Here is a 19,814-nt window from a genome sequence, read left to right on the forward strand (position 1 = left end):
AATCTGGGTGAATTTTGTTGCAAGAAAACGCGCTCGATGGACACCGATTAAGTATTCGGCTGTTTTCAAGCAGTGGTATACAATTATCAACATTTATATCTGATAGACACATATCTATCAGTAAACATATGAGGGAGAAAATGGCACATGTGAAGCACTATTTTGATTTATGGCATCTAAAAAAAAGTAAGCTGAATTTAAGATGTAAAATCTTGAGAGGAGTATGGATTTGCATGTCATTAATAGCCAATTTAATGCTACTATTTTTGCAGAATTAACCAAAATAATAACAAAGCTTAGCAATGTTGTAATGTTTAAAGTTCAGTTGCTCATGAAAAGCTTTGTGCTAAATTGTTACACCCACAGCTGATGAAGTCAATTCAACAGGCTTCACCAGTTGCTCAAACAAGTTGTTTGGAAGGATTCCATTCTGTCCTGAATCATTTTGCTCCAAAAATGATTCATTATTCCTATGTTGGAATGTATTGCAGGTGGGCGAAAATTTCCTATATGACAATGTTACTTGTTTTGCAACTTCCACAAGTCTTTATTGTTTAAGACACATTTTGGCAACCATCCACTTCAACAACAACTTAAGGCGTGATGTAAAGATGAAGAATGATGGCAGTTCCCAAATAAATGTAGTGTATCCAAAGTTTAAAAATGGTGAAGGAACTGCGAGGGATGTCAGAGTTAAGCCCAAATTTGGTAAGTTGTTGCTAAATTTGTTGCTTTGCATCATTTCATAGTAGTGAATAGGACAATAATTTCTTTTTAGAGTATGTGGATGAATTATTTGAGAGTGTGATGCTGTCAATAAAAGACAAAGACGCATTATCAAATTCACAAAATCTTTTGAAAGAAATGTCCTCACCACCAATGAATGTCATGCTGCAAAAGCAACCCAGATCTGAGGTGCTACTAAAACAGGTCCGTCGAAAATGCATTGTGGTCAATGATGTCCCTCCCTCAATTCCAGGTAATTAATAATGATTATATAACATGTTGTAGCTAAACATGGTTTGAAAATCATTTTACATAATAAAAATGTTTTTGTTTCATGCCAGCAGCTACCAGTGTGCCATTCAGCTGTCAGTCAAATGTGGCAGTTTCAAAAGAAAAATGTCAGCCAAAATGTTTGACATGCAAGAAGCCAATGAAAGGTCACAAACATGTGGCAGATTGCCCAAAAAATAGGAAAACTTAATTTTCACTTCACTCATTTATTTCATTTTCTTCGTACCCTCTAAATTCCAACTTTTTATCATTAAATTTTGATCTTATTGCATGGTATGCACATGCTGGTAATGATCTTCTTTCTTCTCCTAAGCATCCATAAATCATAGATGTGAATTCTCTGTATGCAACACATCGTAAAAACCTGAATATAAAGCCAAATCATTACTAATGTGTCATAACACTAAAATATACTTAAATACTGGGAAATAACATAATATGCTATCATACATGTTTTCAGATCCTGTTTCTCTGTTGTATCGTCTTTGTTCTCTGGTTTTGTATTTCCTAGCAGCCATTTTTAGCGACCACTTTTCCAAACAAACTGGTCTGAAACCTGGGTGTAGAGTGACACAACATGGAATAGTTGACAGATCTGCCAGAACCGACTGGTGTGTTAAGCTTTCAGCTACAGACTTAAGTTCTTGGCAGCACCAGGCCTCTAGAGGATTCTGAAGAAGTGTAACTTGACAAAAACCACACTTGCACCTGATCAATAAAGAAAATCACATTAAAAAATTGTAATCGAGCATCAAAGTAAATAAAAACAGCGATGGTAATCTTGAATAGAAAATTGCACGTTTATGTCTATATTTCATAACTTGAAACCTGAATTGAAATTAGAAATTTTGTTACTCACCAAGAACTCAACTCAACTGTGTGATCAAGTCTTTTTTGTAGCATTTCAAGTTGCTTTTTATGTTCATTTGACTTTTCCACGTAGTCTTCATACCATGCTTGTTCGGCCATTGGTTCATCAGCGTATAGATAGGACTCGGACTCGCCGTAATTTTCATCTATTATATTATATTCCTGGTCATTAATGTTCCTTGTTTCATCTTCGATGACATAACCGGGAATATAATCATACTCCGAATCACATTGCGAACTATGAGAGCTTTCCGACTCAGAATTCAACTCCGCCATCTAATTGTTGATAACAACAAGCCCTTGACTTGTTCCTTAAGTTACGTCACAGAGACTTGATCCAGGCCCTATGCCAATTATCAACTTTTACTGTCAAATTTCATATTTGATCAATAATAATTCGAAAACAATGCAGCGCATGAAAAAATTGTAATATAAGTTTTAGATTACTTTTAAAGAAGCAATACGAAAATTCGAAAAAAAAAATTGTGAGATAAGCACTTTAACATCTTTAAGAATTCAATGCAGAAAAATAAGCGTACAATAGCATTGACTTTCTATTCATGTGCAATTATTCATGAGTCATCAGCACGAAACTGCAATCAATTAAATGAATATATTGTTTATTAAAATTTGTATGCACAAACGCTCGTTCAATAACGTCAATGAGCAGTGTTATAACAGATTATAGTGTCAATAGTATTTTAATGATAACGTTAACATATTACGCACGTTCATTAAACACAAATAATTTTTCAATACAACATAACGTAAAATGGAACGATTGACGTGAAAAAAGCAGTCTGTATACAATCACTTAGCAATACACCTTTTTGAAGTCATTACAGGAAAAGACGTCATCATTTTTGTCAAAGATCGTCCAATAAAACGTAAATGCGTTGATTTGTGACAATTAGACAATCAATAGAACGAAATGTTTATTCAATAAAGAAATTTGAATATTCTTAAGCATTCATAAACGTCTTTAGGAATTCAATGGACACATATGAACATACAATAGCACGATTTTCTATTCATATGCATTTATTCATGAGTCATCAGCACTAAACTGAAATCAATTAAATGAATATATTCTTTATTAAGGTTTATATGGACGAGTGCTCATTCAATAACGTCAATGAGCAGTGATTACAACAGATTATAGTGTCAATAGTATTTTAATGATAACGTTAACATGTTCCGCATGTTCATTAAACACAAATAATTTTTCAATACAACATAACGTTTAAATAGAACGATTGACGTGAAGAAGGCAGTATGTATACAATCACTTAGCAATACACCAAGTGTTGAATACTGTTATACAGAGCGTATATAAAGGAGTGATCCAAACATTGTATCCGCACTCGTCAATAAACAAACATTTTCTAAGGATGGCGTAGTTCATGAACCAATTCGCGTATTCACTACGCTTCTGAATAACATCAGGTCTGTTTCTTTCTGATGGAACTGGTAGCGAAAGTTTGAATGAGTATAGCATGTGCTTTCATGGATTATAGGTTTTTGTGGAAGACGTCGTCGTAATTCTTGATTAATTTGTATAAGCGTTGCTACACAGTTCTCGTTCAGAATCTCCTCTAAACAATTTTTCATTTCGCTATCTACCCGTATGTTGTTTCTACCACCTCGAGGTAGCTCATGTATTCGTCCTTTTCTAATAAAGCGCGCAACAATTCCACGTGCCGTTGACCTGTTAACACCTAACGTGTCGGCAACGAGTAGAAAATCTTCGTTTTCCTCCTCAAACGCCTGTACAATTCGCTGTCTATGTTCTTGTGAAATTCTGTTGCGCCTTTGCATGTTCACATATGTTTCACACTAGCAGTCGATCTCTGTTGTCTCATTGCAGTGATCACTCATTTATATACGCTTTGTATAGCAGTATTCAGCATTAGATTCATTGACGACTACAACGTTTTTCTATTCAAATTGTGAAAAAAGAAAACATGCTATGCTTATGTATGTCGCAAGTAAAGAACCAGATTTAGCTAAAGTCTGGTCCTCATTGATCAAGACGAAAATAAAATACGCTGATTTATCTTGTTTCAATATTTTGACCTGTTCTAGACATAAACCTTTATCACAACAGATCCTCGATGGCGACCAAATCCGACGCGGTGGTCCAGCTGGAGACGATTGCGCGGCACATTAGTGTGGGTTTTTCGATTCACCAATAATATTCGAGTTCTGAAAGAAAAGCGTGACCATGATGGTTTAAAGCCCAAAAATAAATTTCTATGCCGAGATACTTGTAATCCGTGATTTGCAAAAGACTTCGTTTAAAAAAAGCAAAAGCATTCGAGAAAAAAAGGTCAATGTCAAAGAAGTACAAATTGTTGAAATTAATATCCAAGATGGATGATGACGGTTTTTTGCGTTGAGGAAAGATTGTGCAATGCGGAGTTTTTGCCGTATGAAGTCAGATTTCCCATAATTCTTCCGCCTGGAAATTGTGTGACGAAACTTATTGAGAAACACTATCACGAAATGGGACATCATGTTTTGGGAACTAAACTCAAGTGATGGCACCACTTCCACTGAGCCGTGTTGTCCATTCTAGAGCCTTTTAAAAGGTATCAGTCAACCTTGGGGCTCCCTTTAATTCGGTACAGGGTCGTGAAATAGACAAAAACGATGGTTTATGTCTACATGTGTGGGTTGCAGAGCAGGTCATTTAGAAATGGCTTGTGGTTGGATACTGACTGTTTTCTATGTTTCACAAGGATGGCAAGTCAAAGAAGATATGCAATAGAAATCATAATCAATCAAGGGACAAATTTTGTGGGAGCTGCAAAAGAATTAAAAAAATTGGTTGACAAACTAGATTAAAGTAAGATTCAGCAAAAAACTATTCTGTAAGTTATAAATAAGGTGGAACTTGAATCCTCCGCATGTTCCTCATTTTGATGGAGTGCATGAAATTATGATAAAAGCAGCTTAAAAAGCAATTTATGCAATTCTAAAGGATGCGGACGTCGCTGATGAAGAGTCATCTATCGTATAACTTGGTGTTGAAGATTTGTTGAATACAAGACCATTAACATAGCAAAGCTCAGATCCAGAAGATGTGATCACTTTGACACCAAACCACTTTCTTTTTGGGGGAAAGTCGTTACCCTATGCTGTAGATATTGAGGAGTTTTACCCGCGGAAGAGATTTGGAAGGGTGCAGGAAATAATAGGTTATGTGTGCAAAAGGTGATTACGTGCTCGATTTCATGCTTATTTCATGCTTGTTTTCATGTAGAGTTAAGTATAAGTGATCATGAACGATACTGCGTTGTATATTTGCACACGCATACGGCTTGCTTTCCTTTTATAACATGGATCAACATATGTGTGCGAGAATCAGAAATTTGTCCAACGAATTGTGCGTGAAACATTGTAATGGCACACGGAGCTAGTTTGTCATCGTCATTGGTCCTTTCTCATACTTTAACACATCCACTATACACACTAAACGACGAACGAGCTTCTCAATTTTCACGAGGGTGGAAATGTGGCAAGTTTTCGCTCTTGTGTTCATCAATTTTAACTTTGTTATTTTGCAAGGAAAGGTCATTTGGCTATGCATTTAACCAGTAATTCAAACCCGTAAGCCAACTTTATACATTTATTGTAATTTGAACTTATTTGACTTTGGCTACGCGTTTGAACACTTGATAATTTTATATATATAGTGCCAAAAAGGGCGTCATATTGACAATCGTAGTCAATATTCAATAAAGCTGCAGTCTATAAATAATCAGCATAATTAATCAAAACTAGATGCTACCCTGTGAAGTGCTGCCTTTAACTTAGTAGTGAGAATGTTATCAGTTTTACTACATATATTCTAATGGCAAGTATAATTGAAAAATGATGATTTTTTAGAGCACTGTTAAATATATAGGATTGTATGGCTAGTTTTTTGCATGTGTATGAAATGATAAATCAAGACAAGTCATTGATTGTTTAGGGAAATACTAGTGTTGGAGAGTGTGGTCGATCATGTGGTCGATCATAACAAGTTTAGAAGTTTTATGATGAAATATGACCAGGTAACTGTCTGGAAAAATCATTAACTTTTTAAACTTGAAGCTCTCAAGTACTACTTGTGATTAGTTTCAAAAAGTATGATGCCATTGGCTAGTATGATGACACCCACTTGCTAACTTTGGTAAGTTTTTATTTTTTATTGACCTCTAATTGCTATTTAGTTGTTTATTGAATTGGAATTGAGATTTCACTATCGTAGGAAATGAACTTTTAGAAGTAAAGTAAAAGGTTATGTCCAACATAGCTTTTTAAAGGTTTGATTAGATGTAAACAAAATATTCAAGCAAGAGCAGCTGAAGAATTTATAGTCATAATTGATTTCATCGTTTCTTTTATGGCTTAACTTTGTTTTGCGGTTTCCATATTTAAATGCATGGTCCATTGTTTTTGGAATTTGTTAAAAACATTTTTTTAAAATAATGTTTTTTCTTTTGAATTACATATCGTACATTATTTCTTTTTCGACATTTGTTCGATTTTTAAAAATTTTTATGTAAAGCATATTGGTTAGTCTATGGCTAGTGCAACCTGTATCCATGGACATGACAACCCCCTCCCTTTATATGTTGTTTATTGATTTGAAAAGATACCAATATTAAAATAAACTGAAAAAAGCACTTGGGAGTGATGCATTGTGGGAGTAAGGCAAATATCTAAATTTTTTTTCATGTCTGAACATTTCTTGAGGTTGTGCGTGTGCAGTCAAAATTTAAACATAACTTCGATTACAAAAAAATTCTCTGTCGTGAAATGCTCATGTTTTTGGCGACGTCAACATAATATATTTATGTTGAAAAAATTTACCATTGTACTCTATATAAGTAACTTGTCACTTTACCAGGCGCATTAAAAACGTTTATAAAATAAACACAATGAAACGAGTGCGCTAATTGGTCTAGAGCCGTGTTCATTAACCTGTGGAAAACACAAAACACATCCGAGCTCAACCAATCAAATCAATGAAAACAATCAATATTTAAAGAGAATTAACAAATCGATCATGAACACATTTTGGAGGAAAAATTAAAATGTTTGTCTTTTTCCCATTAATGTTATTTTATAAAAGCAATAAAAGATGTTTGTCGTGTTTGCACTGGCTTATGCAAACCTCAGAGACGTTTGTGAGAACTCTCGAGCATGTGCAACCGTCGACCTTCCGTCTCGGGCTTGCACTGATCTGCTCTCGAGTTCTCCTAAAGGTCTCCTCGGTTTGCATAAGCCTGTGCAAACACAGTAAACATTTTTTATTTCTTAATTAAGTTCAGTTTGGAATTTGCATGACTCAGCAATAATTGATCCCCAAGGAGCCCTAAACGCAGTTGAATATGATAAATCCCAAGCATTAAACTCTTTTCAACTTCCATGATTCTTTGTGGGTTGATTTACAATTGCGGCTGAAGGACGACAATTCTAAAGTTCTGGGGATTTCTGAGGGTTGCAGTTTTTTATACACCCGTGTTTTTAGAAATTTATAGAGGTGCCGACGAGTTGACTTCGAACCGAACTTGAGATTTAGGCTGCGTGTACACTAAACCGGATTAGCTCATCACGACATCTTCATTTGCTTTAAAGGATTAACTGTTCGGAGTAAAAGCTATTAAGCTGATAGATTTAGTCTATTTGATTGTGTTTCTAACGTTGAACAATTTCATTGCCTTTTAATACAAAGAATGTTCAACCTGCTACGATAGCAATCCGGTATAGTGTAAAAGGGGCCTTAGATATTGCTGACTACGAGTACAAATGTACAATACGAGTACGAGTCTGTACTGCATATAGGTATCAGGCTTATCAACCATTATCAACTTATTGTCATTATTGAAATTGCGTAAGGCAAAACCACATTCTCCGAATTCTTGCATGAATTTTGTCTGAATTGGCAATCCCAAACATTGCTATTCCTGACTTGCAATTCAGCCATGTCGGTGGTCTGATACAAAGAATATTTTATCAGAGTTATTGTTGGCACAAGCCGGCGTGGGCGAGCAACATTGTTTGGCAAATCTCAAGAGAATGGTTGCAAGTCAAGAATAACTTGTAACTTAGCTATAATAATATTTACGTCTTAATCAATTACAATATTTCATTCTTGTTTTCTGATATTAGCTAACACGTAAACTAAAGCTATAAACTGTAAAAGTTTCCTAGATTGGTGAAAACTGTAGCCGTGAGCCATAGAGAAACGACTTGTTTGTCAAAATGAAACAAGACATTCTAGATTATTGTCGATTTCAGTTAACTTTTCAAATGGCGGTTGCCAAGTTACTTTCTAATGTTGCCAACTACATTTCCAAATATGGAATATTCGTTATGAACTTGTCAGCTTGAGTTGACAAGTTGTGTACTTGAGTACTGAAGTTGTGAACTTGAGTACTGAGGTTGGGAACTTTAGTACTGAAGTTGTGAACTAAAGTTCCGAAGTACTAGCAAACGCGGAAGGTCTTTGTACCCTGTAGACATTTGGCAATGAATTCGTTCAGTAAGCAAGGAAAAGCTTTACCAATAGAAGTAAGAAATGAAATACTTGAAAGGTAACCACCTTTCAAGTATTTCATTTCAATAACCAGCGTTTGACAAACATTTTGAAACAACTAAATCTACCGTATAAGACTCTATCAAATATAATAGATCTATGGGTAGATACTGGTTCTATTGCACCTCGCCAGGGCGAACGTGATGTTCGAACCACTCGTACAGATGATGTTATTGAATACACTAAATATCTAAAATTAATAAACCATCTATTTACGCAAAAGAGATTCAGCAACATCTAGAAAATAACAAAGTTTGCCTTCCAGCAAACATACCTAGCAGGTCATCCATTAGTAGAATTTCGAAAAAAGATCTCGGTTACTCTTACAAGATAATAAGTCAAATTCCTCGAGAGACAGAACGGCCGGACGTTATGGAGAAGTTAGAAGCTTACGTAGCAAATATTTCATTGATTGCAACCGTATGCATTTCTTTGATGAGTCGTCTGTAGTTGTTACGAGTGGCAACAGACGTCGAGGGCACAGTATGCAGGGTACTCCTGCATTTAAAATCCAACGATACTCTTCTAGTGCCACTTTACTGTAAATTTTTTACATAATATAAATGGCGTATCGCATTATAACACTCTTAGAGGGCCGCCAAACCGATTAGAATTGCTAAAGCTTTTCCTTGCTTACTGAACGGATTCATTGCCAAATGACCTTTCGCGTTTGCTAGTACTTCGCAACTTTAGTACTCAAGTTCACAACTTCATTACTCAAGTACACAACTCAAGTTGACAAGTTCATATCGAATATTCCATATTTGGAAATGTAGTTGGCAACATTAGAAAGTACTTGGCAACCGCCATTTGAAAGTGAACTGAAATCGACAATAAAGCACGATTGTGTTTAAAGTATTCGTTGCTACATATATTATTATGGAAGCAACATTTGAGGAACGTTGCTTGTATTCTTCTATAGTGTATATTGCGCAATTATGTTACCTAAATAAAATATCAAAGTTTGAATTGTGGATTCAAATCGCTCGAGTATGCGTTTTCGTTCAATAGTGCGTTTTGATACGCTCGAAAGATGGAATGTGCGCAACACGCTGTGAACAGTTGCTAAAACAAGAACTTTGAATAACACCTTCTATACTCGAAAGTTAAGATTGTTGCAAAAAAAGTGTGGGCAAAAATTTGCCATTCCCGACTTCCTTTTAATGTCAATTGACATCATTGTCAAACGATTAATTTTATAAGTTGAAAAATACATAACAATTAATTAAGTAAGCGAGTGAAGTTCTTACTTCAGTGCTTTGCGCGTCTTTAGGCGGAAGCAGAAGAAATATTAACAAGTAATTTCCGTGTACCTGGACGAACGAAGACGATTTTCATCATTCCAATTTTCTAGTCAAAAGAAATCCGTTCCAGTTTCGTCAAGGTAATGTAATATTCTTTTACTAACGCGCATTAATCTAAATAAACACATTCTGGTGAGATTGTCCTTCGAATTGAATTTTTCTCAATTATATATGCTATTGCTTTCCCAAAACAAACATTGGCAATTCAGTGAAAAATAACGCTCTTTGAACGTTGTAGTCTGCCAGTAAGATAGCTTGTGAACAAACGTACACCATATAATATATCATTTAAAGGTTGACTGATTTTCCAAGAATTTATGTAATTGAGATTATGTGCTGTAAACCTAACACTTCCCAGCCCAGGTATAATTCCCATCTTATGGTAATATGATTTAAACTGATCATACAGATATTCACTTTCTAAAAGACATTATTTCATTTTTTTGAAAACCTCCGTCCGTCTATTTATTTTGTGAAGAATGATTGTCACTAAGCCATAGCTACAATGCGGAACTTATTAAAATGGATATCGGACGTGGTTAATCTCATGTATAGTTTTCATTTTCATGTTTTTAATGTGTTGAATGCGGCCGTGGTGAGCTGAAAACCGACTATATTTTGCACACTTGTTATATAGTTATTCAACTGCTCCATTTAAGATGTATTTTACATATTGTACATGTTTTATATCACAGCCTTCAAGTAAAAAATTATGATTGCTGCAAAAAGTTTTAGTCTGAAGCTAAATTCGAAGCTTGCGGAATTTATATTCTCGTCATGCCATTCATGCATGCCATAACTTTTTTGTCATGCTAAATTTGTCATCCAGCACTTTTTATCTTATTCAATGTATCCTACAGGTTCCACTCGCCAAGCCAGCTGTGTTTAGCATTCACAAACTATAAATGTTTAAAGTTCATCCATCTACGAGCCATCCACTCTTAGCAAAATAAAATGCAGTCTTACGCAGATAGTCCACCGCGAATTAGTAAAGAAGATCTTTTCATGATCATCGCTCTCTGGATGCAAGATTTTGTCACACACGAAGAAGCTGAAATCGATAAGGATACTAAACAAGTTGGGGCAGTATTAGTATCTGCTGACGACGAGATACACGCAGCTGACTGTTCACGAGAGGGAGTTCATGCAGTTGCTAGATTATTAATAAAACATCCAGAAAAAACGAAAGGCTCCAAAATCTTCATGTCTCGAAAACCTTGCCATTTTTGTGCAAAACTTCTCGTTCAATCAAAAATACAACGTGTGCTTTATCTTCCCTTTCATCCCGAGTATTATAAACAAGCAAGAAAGAATAAAAATAAAATGGACGAAGTCGATGAGTTATTTAAGTCAAGTTCAATTGCATCATCATTGTTTGTATTTAAAATAGAAAAGAACGTTCTTAAACACGAAAAATTAAATAACGATTCATTGAAGAAATGTGATATTAGTTGCATGAAAAGAAAGTTCGAGCTTGATCAATGGAAGTCAGATTGGCTCAGCAAGAAAAGCGGTGAGTCATGTGCGAAAATCAAACGCGAGCTTCCCTGGCCAATATTTGATAGTAAAATCGGCGAGAAAGTTGAAAAACGGTTCGATGATGCAATGAAATGGATGGCAAGGGTCATAGTTGCGAGTGGACGGTCCCTAAAAGACGATTTCCGTATGTGTCCTCTTTTATCACGAAACAAGAATGCTAGTTCTACAAGTGAAACACATTCATTCAGTAATTTTGACCCTACAAAGGAGAAATGCCGACAGAAAGCTAATCATTTAATGATTCTTGCAAGTTTTCTTACTCGACGAACAGATGATCCAAAAACAGGAGTGGGAGCCGTGATTGTGAACTCAAAGATGGATATCCTCTCGTTTGGTTGGAACGGATTTCCACGAAAAGCACGTTATGGTGAGTTTGGAAGAGGATCGAACCACGATAAAGGTGTCAAGTCTAAGATTCCGTACATATTACATGCCGAACAAAATGCTTTGCTCATGCGCAACTGTCACAGCGTCAAAGATGCGATTCTTTTTGTAACAAAGCAACCGTGTAACGAATGCACACCATTGTTAGCGATGGAAGGAATCACAACAGTTGTGGTGGGCGATGAAGTAAAGAAGCGTATTCCAAAAAAGAAGTTAAAGTATGACATGTTCCCAAAAATGTTGAAAAAAAGAAAATTCTTATGCTTTGAATCAAAGGAAAGAAACTCAAGGCAAAATCTTTTACAAAAACGTAAGGGTCATAGTCAATGTCACAATAAAATAAAAAAACCGAGGACAGAGTGATCAAATTAATCGGTTCATATTTTTCAAAGCACCTCAGAAAAGAAACATTAACCTGCAATACTTCGCTACATTTTCTTAGCTATTTACATACTTCAAATTTTTAACTTTTGATTTTTTTCTGCCCGGACTTTTCATTCAGATTATGTATTTTTTATTTTTATATGCATTTTAATATTTCATGAAGGATTACAACATCAAACATCTCATTTCCAAACAATTTTTGTGTAGGATGACTTTTTATTTGGTCCATTAACATTTTCACATGGCAATAAATTCTACATACTTGTTTTAAATCTATTGTAGAATGGAACATTCATTGCTACATACGGAACCTCTTGACAAAGTATCACAATCTAATATGTCAAGACAGATGCAGATAAATCTTCCGCGAATAATGTGAGTGGATAGTCTATGACCCATGGCACTTTAAATATGTAAAGTTTTGCCTCAAAAAAGATTGTGGCAATGTTATTGTCTGCTGCCTATCTATTCACAAGATTGAGCTCGATTGTTAATGAAACTTCCTGACGAAGCGATTCAATCAAAAGTCAAACGAATTAATCTGCACTTACTCCATAAACCAGACTACAATATGAATTGCTATATCAGGAAGAAGAAAACAAACTAAGTCCAAAGGACAAATTTGTCCAGCGGTCACAAAATGAACATTGTCGATGTAAAGTTTAAGTTAAGGGCTGTTGCTCTGTAAGAAAATGTCTTCCATGTAGTCCAGCTAAATGTGGCTTAAGTAAAAAAAAAACGACTCTCAACTATCTGATATAATACTCATTGAAGTACACAATTAATGTTGCTTCAATTTTTCTTGTGTGATCGGTGATCCCTTTAGTTCCTCTGGCATAGATTCCATGAGTGGATTTAGTGTTTTTGCTTAATACTACTCCCGTATTCGTTGACCACACACCGCAAGTCATCGTAATAATAGTGGATCTGTTCTTAGCTTTCTCCCTTCTTAAATATGTCCCATAAATTCGCAATCGGACGCGAGTTTACAACCTTGTACCAAATGGAATTGCCAATCTTTGAAGGATTGAATGATATTCTTCTCAAGTATTTCTTTAAGGATTGCCAACGTCATCATATCTGAAGCAACCAATGACTGCTGCCCTATATATGTTTAACTGCTGATTCAACGAACAAATCTATCAATCGCTGATTTTGTATAAGTTCTGTCAAAAAAAGGCACTAACTATTGCCATGTATTTAAACGAGGGATTCGTAATTATTTCAAGGTTCTCTGAACAACAGCTTTTGACATTTTCAACTTTTCTCATTTTCTTATTTTCAACTTTTCTCCTTTTTTTTTGCCAAAACGGTTGTTCTCTGCTTTTTGGTTCTAATAAATCTTCTTTTTATACAGAAGGCTTTCCTGACTGGACGAAATCTTTCTGTATTTCCCTTGATATGAAGCATCTGAGTCATACCCTTGTAATTCACCGTAGAAATTATACACAGTGCATTTTTATAAAACAAGGTGAAAGTCGGAATTTCAGGACATAATTCTCGCACTAGGGAATTTAGAATAGAACAAATGACAAGTGACGACATTATTTGATCGCTCAGGTATCGTGCTCTAAGCCGTCAAAATATGATATTTTAAATCTTCAATGTCCATAAAATTAAGAACGTTACATCAGCCAGCTTCATTGTCAAGGATTAAGTTGTTATCCTAAATTCATGAAAATGACGTAAAAGACAGGCAAGTCGACTTTGGCATTATGAAGCGATCATCAAACTGAGATATTCACTCAAATCTAATCGAAATTAAACACTTGGTACTTTTCACAGATAATTTTGTTTCATGAGTTGTATTGGATGTTTGAATTATGGATTTATGTGTTCGTGGACATGCTTGAAAGAAGGAAGTTCCTACCACATGCTGTGATGAACGGACAAAACAAGTTTTAACATGTATAGCAAAATTTAAACAATGAATATTATGATATTCGAATCAAAGATATTTATTACTTGTACTTGAAAGAACAAGGTGCAAAAATTTTCGCGATATCCTGCTTCATTTCAAGGTCAATTCAATTCATTTATTATAAACATTGATGTAAAAAGCACGTGACGTCCAATATTGTTTGCTTGTTGCGTGGCATAACACGGAAGCAGCAGAAAAATTGCATTGTCACCGTGCACGTGAAAAAACGAAGGTAATTTTATCATTTCAAATGAAAAGAAATATTTCTCGTGTCATAAACCTACATTTATCTGTGTATTAAAAAAATACCATGGCAATTTCGTTGTTCAGGTGGAAGCCTTCTCAATTATGAATTAGTTTAAGATGCTCATGTAACATAATTTTTGTCTCTGAAAACTTCTATGAGTCGATTTATAACATGAATTATTGGCATTCAATAAAAACGTTTTGTTTAAAACCATTTAAAACCGTTTTGTATGAACCATTTAAAACTTAAAAAGCAGGTGACTATAAATTACAGCGCAAAAAAGCTTTTTCATGAAGTTTGAATTTCAATTCTCAATATTGTATTTTTGATTTGCTAGTGTAATCAGCCACTTGTCTTCTAATCGTAAATATTCTTACCTTTATTGATGCATCTCCAAGGTTACGCTTGTCACGCAGTGTGTGTTCAGTGTTCAATAATTACAAATGTTTAGAATTCACTCATACGAACAGCAGCTGACATCAATCACACTTATTTTGTGTCTAGTGTAGAATGGCTGGCAACAGCAAAAGGGAACAATTACTTGATGATTCATACGCAGATAGTCCACCGCGAATTAGTAAAGAAGATCTTTTCATGAGCATCGCACTCTTAATACTATTCCCGTATTTGTTTACAACACACCGCTGGTCAATCTGATCTTAGCCTTCTGCCTTCTTAACTCTCGAAAATTTGCAATGGGATTCAGATCCGGTGTTCGGGGAAAAAAATTCACGAGAACCAGATCACTAATGTTCTCTTTTTTGTAAATATTTTTTTACATAAGAGAAGTTAGTTTTGTATAGTTATCCTTTATTAAAACGAATCCTCTTCCGCACAGCCTTGTATATCTCATGAAATTTGCACGTCTTTAAATGGTTGAATGATATTCTTGTCAAGCATTCATTTGAAAGAAGGTATTTTTTAACAAAGAGTACGTTCTTTACGGGAGGCTTTTTAGGTTTCTCGTGTGTTTCTTTAACTGTTGTTTAAATATCTTTAGCTGTCACAGTGGTGGTGTTTTCTTTAATATACTTCTCTTCCTTCAGGGTCGTAGAGTTTGTCTTATCCATCCTTCGTTGGGTTAGAGTTTGTTTCTCTTAATCATTGCATAGCTCTCTAATCAACGCCTTTTGACGTTTTCAACTTTTCTGAAAACTGCGAAAATTCGATCCTTTTATATTTTAATATTTTCTAATTTCCACCATCATTTGCACAAGGGTGAAATCTACTGTTGTTCTTCTATCATGCACTGTATAGTTCGGTTAAAATATTTCTGATTTTTGATGTTCGTAAAAATCTTTTTATACAAGGCTTTATTATTTATTTCCCCCCTCCGACATATTTAATTCTTTCTATACTTCTCTTGATATGAAGCATCTGAGTCATACCAATTGTAATTCACCATAGAAATTATAAACAGCGCATTTTTACAGAACAAAATCGGAATAAGAGTTCATTATTCTCGCACTTGGGACAATAAAACACACGACAAGTAATGGCTATAATCGATCGCTTTCGCGGGCCTTGTACTCTTAGCCATACCAAAATTGTCACATGATCTTTTTAATCTTTAATATCAATGAAATAAAGAACTTTACATTAGGTTCTTTGTCAATTGAACGTATCGTCAGGATATTTAAGTCAAGTTCATGTTTAAGTCATGACATTGTAGCATCATAAATCCACGAAAATGACAAACAAGATTGTCCAGTGTACTTTCGCATTATGAAAAAAGACATTCACTCTCCAACAAGATATTCACTCAACTTTATGTAATTAAACGTTTGACAGTTTCTACAGGCGCTTCTGTTTTGAGTTGTATTGGATGTTTGAATTAGGTAACTATGTTTTGTGGATTTGCTTGAAAGATGCAAGTTGTACCGCATGCTGTGACAAACTGATTGGAGCATTATATGAATATTTGAACAAAACACAGTTATACTTGCGAATGCAAGGTGCAAAAATTTCCGTGACATCCTACCTCATTTCAAAGTCAAATCAATTGTTTGTATAAGATCACTATCATCGATAGTAGAAAGCAGGTGATGCCCAGTTTTGTCTGCTTGTTGTTTGGCACAACACAAAAGCAGTAGAAATATTAAATTATCGTCGTATACGTGGACAAACGAAGGTAATTTTATCATTTCAAGTCAAAAGAAATCTGTTCTCGTTGCATCAAGGTATTGTAAATTTGTCTTTAACTCTTCTTCTTAATGCTACATTGATTTCATTGTTCTTTTTGTTATGTTTGACACTTGTATACGTAGGCAACACTTAGCAAAAATACGAGTGTTTGAATTTACATTCGCCTTATCGCGCAAACATTTCTTGTGCAATCAGTACGCAAACAACTATTAGCTATTTTTACTGGAGCAACTCTAGTTCTGAAATTTTATTTTTAATTTGTGCTCAACTTTTCAACATGTTGTGTAACTGCCTGTACATAAAAATACTGCGTCGATTCCGTCTTTCAAATGGAAGTTTCCTCAATTATGGATTGGTTTCCCTTTTCTTCCCTTGCCAAAAGGATGAAAGCATTCGCAGTTCAATTCAAATAACATCCCACTTAAACGTTTTTGTATGCTACATGCAGTATTATGATTTTGAACCAACCCTCAAAGTTCTTGCGACTGACATGCATATATTTTGTATTTAATGTAAAACTGACATAGCATGAATAGAAAAATACATGACTATCTATAACTGCTTACCTTCTGTCTAACATGAATTTTGTCCGTGAAAACTCTAACAGTCGATGTGTAACTTTATAAATGATTGGCATTCAACTACAAAGCCATGACCCAAAAAAACTTTTTCTTTAAAAATTTCTTAAATTAGCTACAAAGCATGCAGGTGACTACGTTTTCTTTTTGTCCATACATTTTTCGATTACTCGTAATAAATGACCATCATTCATCGAAAAAGCTATGATCGAAACAAAATAGGTTATTTCTCGAAATCTGTACTTCGAAGCTTATAATATTGTGTATTCGACCCCCCTATGCTTGCTCAATCAGCCATTTATATGTCTCCTTTAGGTTACGCTCGTCTCATAGCGGGGTTCAATAATTATACATGTTTATAATTCATCCATATACAAGCTGACGTCTATTATATTTATTTCATATATAGTATGGAATGTTTAGCAACAATTCCTACGCAGATAATCCACCGCGAATTAGTAAAGATAATCTTTTCATGATCATCGCACTCTGGATGGAAGATTTTGTCACCCGTGAAGAAGCCAAAATCGATGAGAATACTAACCAAGTTGGGGCAGTATTAGTATCTGCTGACGACGAGATATACGCAGCTGACTGTTCACGAGAGGGAGTTTATGCCGTTGCTAGATTATTAATAAAACATTCAGAAAAAACGAAAGGCTCCAAAATCTTCATGTCTCGATAACCTTGCCATTTTTGTGCGAAACTTCTCGTTTAAACAGAGGTTCAACGTGTGTTTTATCTTCCCTTTCATCCAGAGTATTATGTTTCATCCAACGAAAGTAAAATGGGCGAAGTCGATGAGATGTTTAAGTCAAGCTCAATCTCTGCATCATTGTTTGTATTTGAAATAGAAAAGAGCGTCCTTGAACACGAAAAACTAAACAGGCGTTCGTTGAGGAAATGTGATATTAATCGGATTAAAAGAACGTTTGAGCTTAATCAATGGAAATCAGTTTGGCTCACCAAGAAGCATGGAGAGCCGTGTGCGAAAATCAAACGCGAGCTTCCCTGGCCAATATTTGATTTTGGAATTTCCGAAGCGTCAAAAATCAATTCGACGATGTAATAGAATGGATGGCAATGGTTATATATGCGAGTGGAAGGTCTTTAAAAGGCAATTTCCGGTACTGTCCTCTTATGCCACAGGACATTGAATTTAGCTCTTCAAGTAAAACACATCCATTGAGTGATTTGACCCTACAAAGGAGAGCTGTCGACAGAAAGCTAATCATTTAATAATTCTTGCAAGTTTTCTTACTCAACGAACAGATGATCCAAAAACAGGAGTGGCGGGTGGTTTGACCCACGTACGATGCGGAGCAGCATCGACACTTGAAAGAATAGACAACATTTGATTTCATGACAAAGGCAATTGATTTGTGTGCGGATTTGGGATGAGTGTAAACCAGCAAATGGAAGGCCGTAATGCAGTATTTTCTTGGGTATGGTGGTTTGGGTTGAAAGACTTAGTCAAGAAACATTTTTACACAGTGATCAAATATGTGGCAGGGAAGTGAATTGGAAATAAATAATCTGCGTACTTTTTCGATTTCAATATGGAAGTTTTCATAAGTGGAGCAAATATTAAAAAAGCGATGAACTAAACATAATATTATACTGCGTTTATATGTTAGTGGGATGAAGTTGTGGAAATTAGTAAAAAGACCAGTGAACGTAGGTTTTCTGTATATGGACGTGAAGAAGTTTCCATTAGAGCGATGAACAGTGATGTCAAGAAATGGAAGTTTTCGATTGTGTTCGATTTCACTCGTAAACTTAATATTGGGGTGTTTGTGGTTTGATATTTATATTAAGAATTTGATATTTATATTCTTTAAATATTTAAGAATATATTCTTAAATATTTATATTAAGAATTTGCTTCCCGCCCGGTATATCCCTGGTCACAGTTATGAATATGTGCATGTATTTTTAAAGTTTGTTTATGAGAACAAGATGAACCATTTCATAGCTGGACAATTTTTTTATTCTATTTTTATTTCATTGTGATAGTGACGATATATATATCTAGTTTTTGAGCAGGTGAGCGGGATGATTGATTATGATGTTTGGAGTCTAAACCTTTCAAAATACTTTGTAAACATTCCGCACATTGCTAAAACATTGGTAGTTTTGATGATAAAGTAGTTTTTTAACTTTTCACTTTTTTGCTAATCTATATATTTGTAAATTTTTACAAAATGCTAGCTTTTATTACTAAAACATGCAAACACATGCCGAAAAGCCTACCGGGAGTGTGTATACCAACAGTTGCAATCTCATGTTTGTGTATGTAGATCGTGCAAGTCAGTGGAGCTCTGAGTTAGTGTTGGTATAGAATGACGATTCATCAATTTTTATTGCGAGAGTCATCTCTAGAATCAAGAATTGCAACTTCTTTTCATCACATCAGTAAAACTGCAAACGGAAAATAACGAGATAACAAACTCATTATACAGCTTCAGTAAAACAGTTATGTAATTGTTTTGCTGTGATTGATAGAATTTCTCTTCCATATGCCTGTGAATATGTAATAATTTAAATATTAATCAATTAGTTTCTCTGTCATCGTATGTCTTGCCAACGTTGTGCATCGATGCCATGCCGATTTGACTATGATTGTGTAAAGAAATTAAACCAAAGACTTGCTTGTTAAGTAAAAATAACCAGCACTCAGTGCTGCAGAAGTGGGGGGGGGGGCGCTTGGGGGAAGAGCCTCCCATCTGATAAATTTAGTTGTACAGCACTGCCAGCACTTAATCGGTATGCTAGACACCATGCACACCACTGTCTCGTGGAAATTGGTGCCCACGGACGGCGGAGTTGGGTGGGGC

The 19,814-nt window shown here is 35.1% G+C and overlaps 3 protein-coding genes and 1 long non-coding RNA gene across 5 annotated transcripts in view; 3 read left to right on the top strand and 1 right to left on the bottom strand.

The window, feature by feature from the left end:
* LOC124438917 overlaps nt 1-1,466 on the top strand; it is a 1,803-nt gene extending 337 nt beyond the window's left edge. The window contains exons 1-5 of one of the 2 annotated variants that reach the window (XM_046989109.1): nt 1-186; nt 273-491; nt 560-708; nt 779-979; nt 1,068-1,466. The exon at nt 1-186 is cut by the window's left edge and continues 337 nt beyond it. In XM_046989109.1, coding sequence (XP_046845065.1) covers nt 370-491; nt 560-708; nt 779-979; nt 1,068-1,207 — 612 coding nt within the window. In that variant the 5' untranslated portion in view covers nt 1-186; nt 273-369 and the 3' untranslated portion in view covers nt 1,208-1,466. The remainder of the gene's footprint in view (nt 187-272; nt 492-559; nt 709-778; nt 980-1,067) is intronic. The other variant, XM_046989110.1, reaches the window with a different exon arrangement.
* On the bottom strand, nt 1,208-2,371 carry LOC124438916. Its single transcript, XM_046989108.1, has 3 exons — nt 1,877-2,371; nt 1,468-1,725; nt 1,208-1,381 (listed from the first exon to the last, which is right to left on the bottom strand). Exons 1-3 carry the CDS (start codon nt 2,161-2,163, stop codon nt 1,216-1,218), a joined length of 711 nt encoding a protein of 236 aa, XP_046845064.1. The 5' UTR covers nt 2,164-2,371; the 3' UTR covers nt 1,208-1,215.
* Nucleotides 2,372-9,582: 7,211 nt separating this feature from the next.
* On the top strand, nt 9,583-12,359 carry LOC124439025 (cytidine and dCMP deaminase domain-containing protein 1-like). Its single transcript, XM_046989220.1, has 2 exons — nt 9,583-9,860; nt 10,641-12,359. Exon 2 carries the CDS (start codon nt 10,735-10,737, stop codon nt 12,064-12,066), a length of 1,332 nt encoding a protein of 443 aa, XP_046845176.1. The 5' UTR covers nt 9,583-9,860; nt 10,641-10,734; the 3' UTR covers nt 12,067-12,359.
* Nucleotides 12,360-16,311: 3,952 nt separating this feature from the next.
* LOC124438583 lies at nt 16,312-19,553 on the top strand. The gene is made up of 2 exons (XR_006946140.1): nt 16,312-16,435; nt 17,388-19,553. It is a non-coding gene; the product is annotated as an uncharacterized LOC124438583 (long non-coding RNA).
* The last annotated feature ends 261 nt before the right edge of the window (nt 19,554-19,814 follow it).

Source organism: Xenia sp. Carnegie-2017, unplaced genomic scaffold (genome assembly GCF_021976095.1).
Source record: "Xenia sp. Carnegie-2017 unplaced genomic scaffold, XeniaSp_v1 HiC_scaffold_19, whole genome shotgun sequence".
Classification (NCBI taxonomy): domain Eukaryota; kingdom Metazoa; phylum Cnidaria; class Anthozoa; order Malacalcyonacea; family Xeniidae; genus Xenia; species Xenia sp. Carnegie-2017.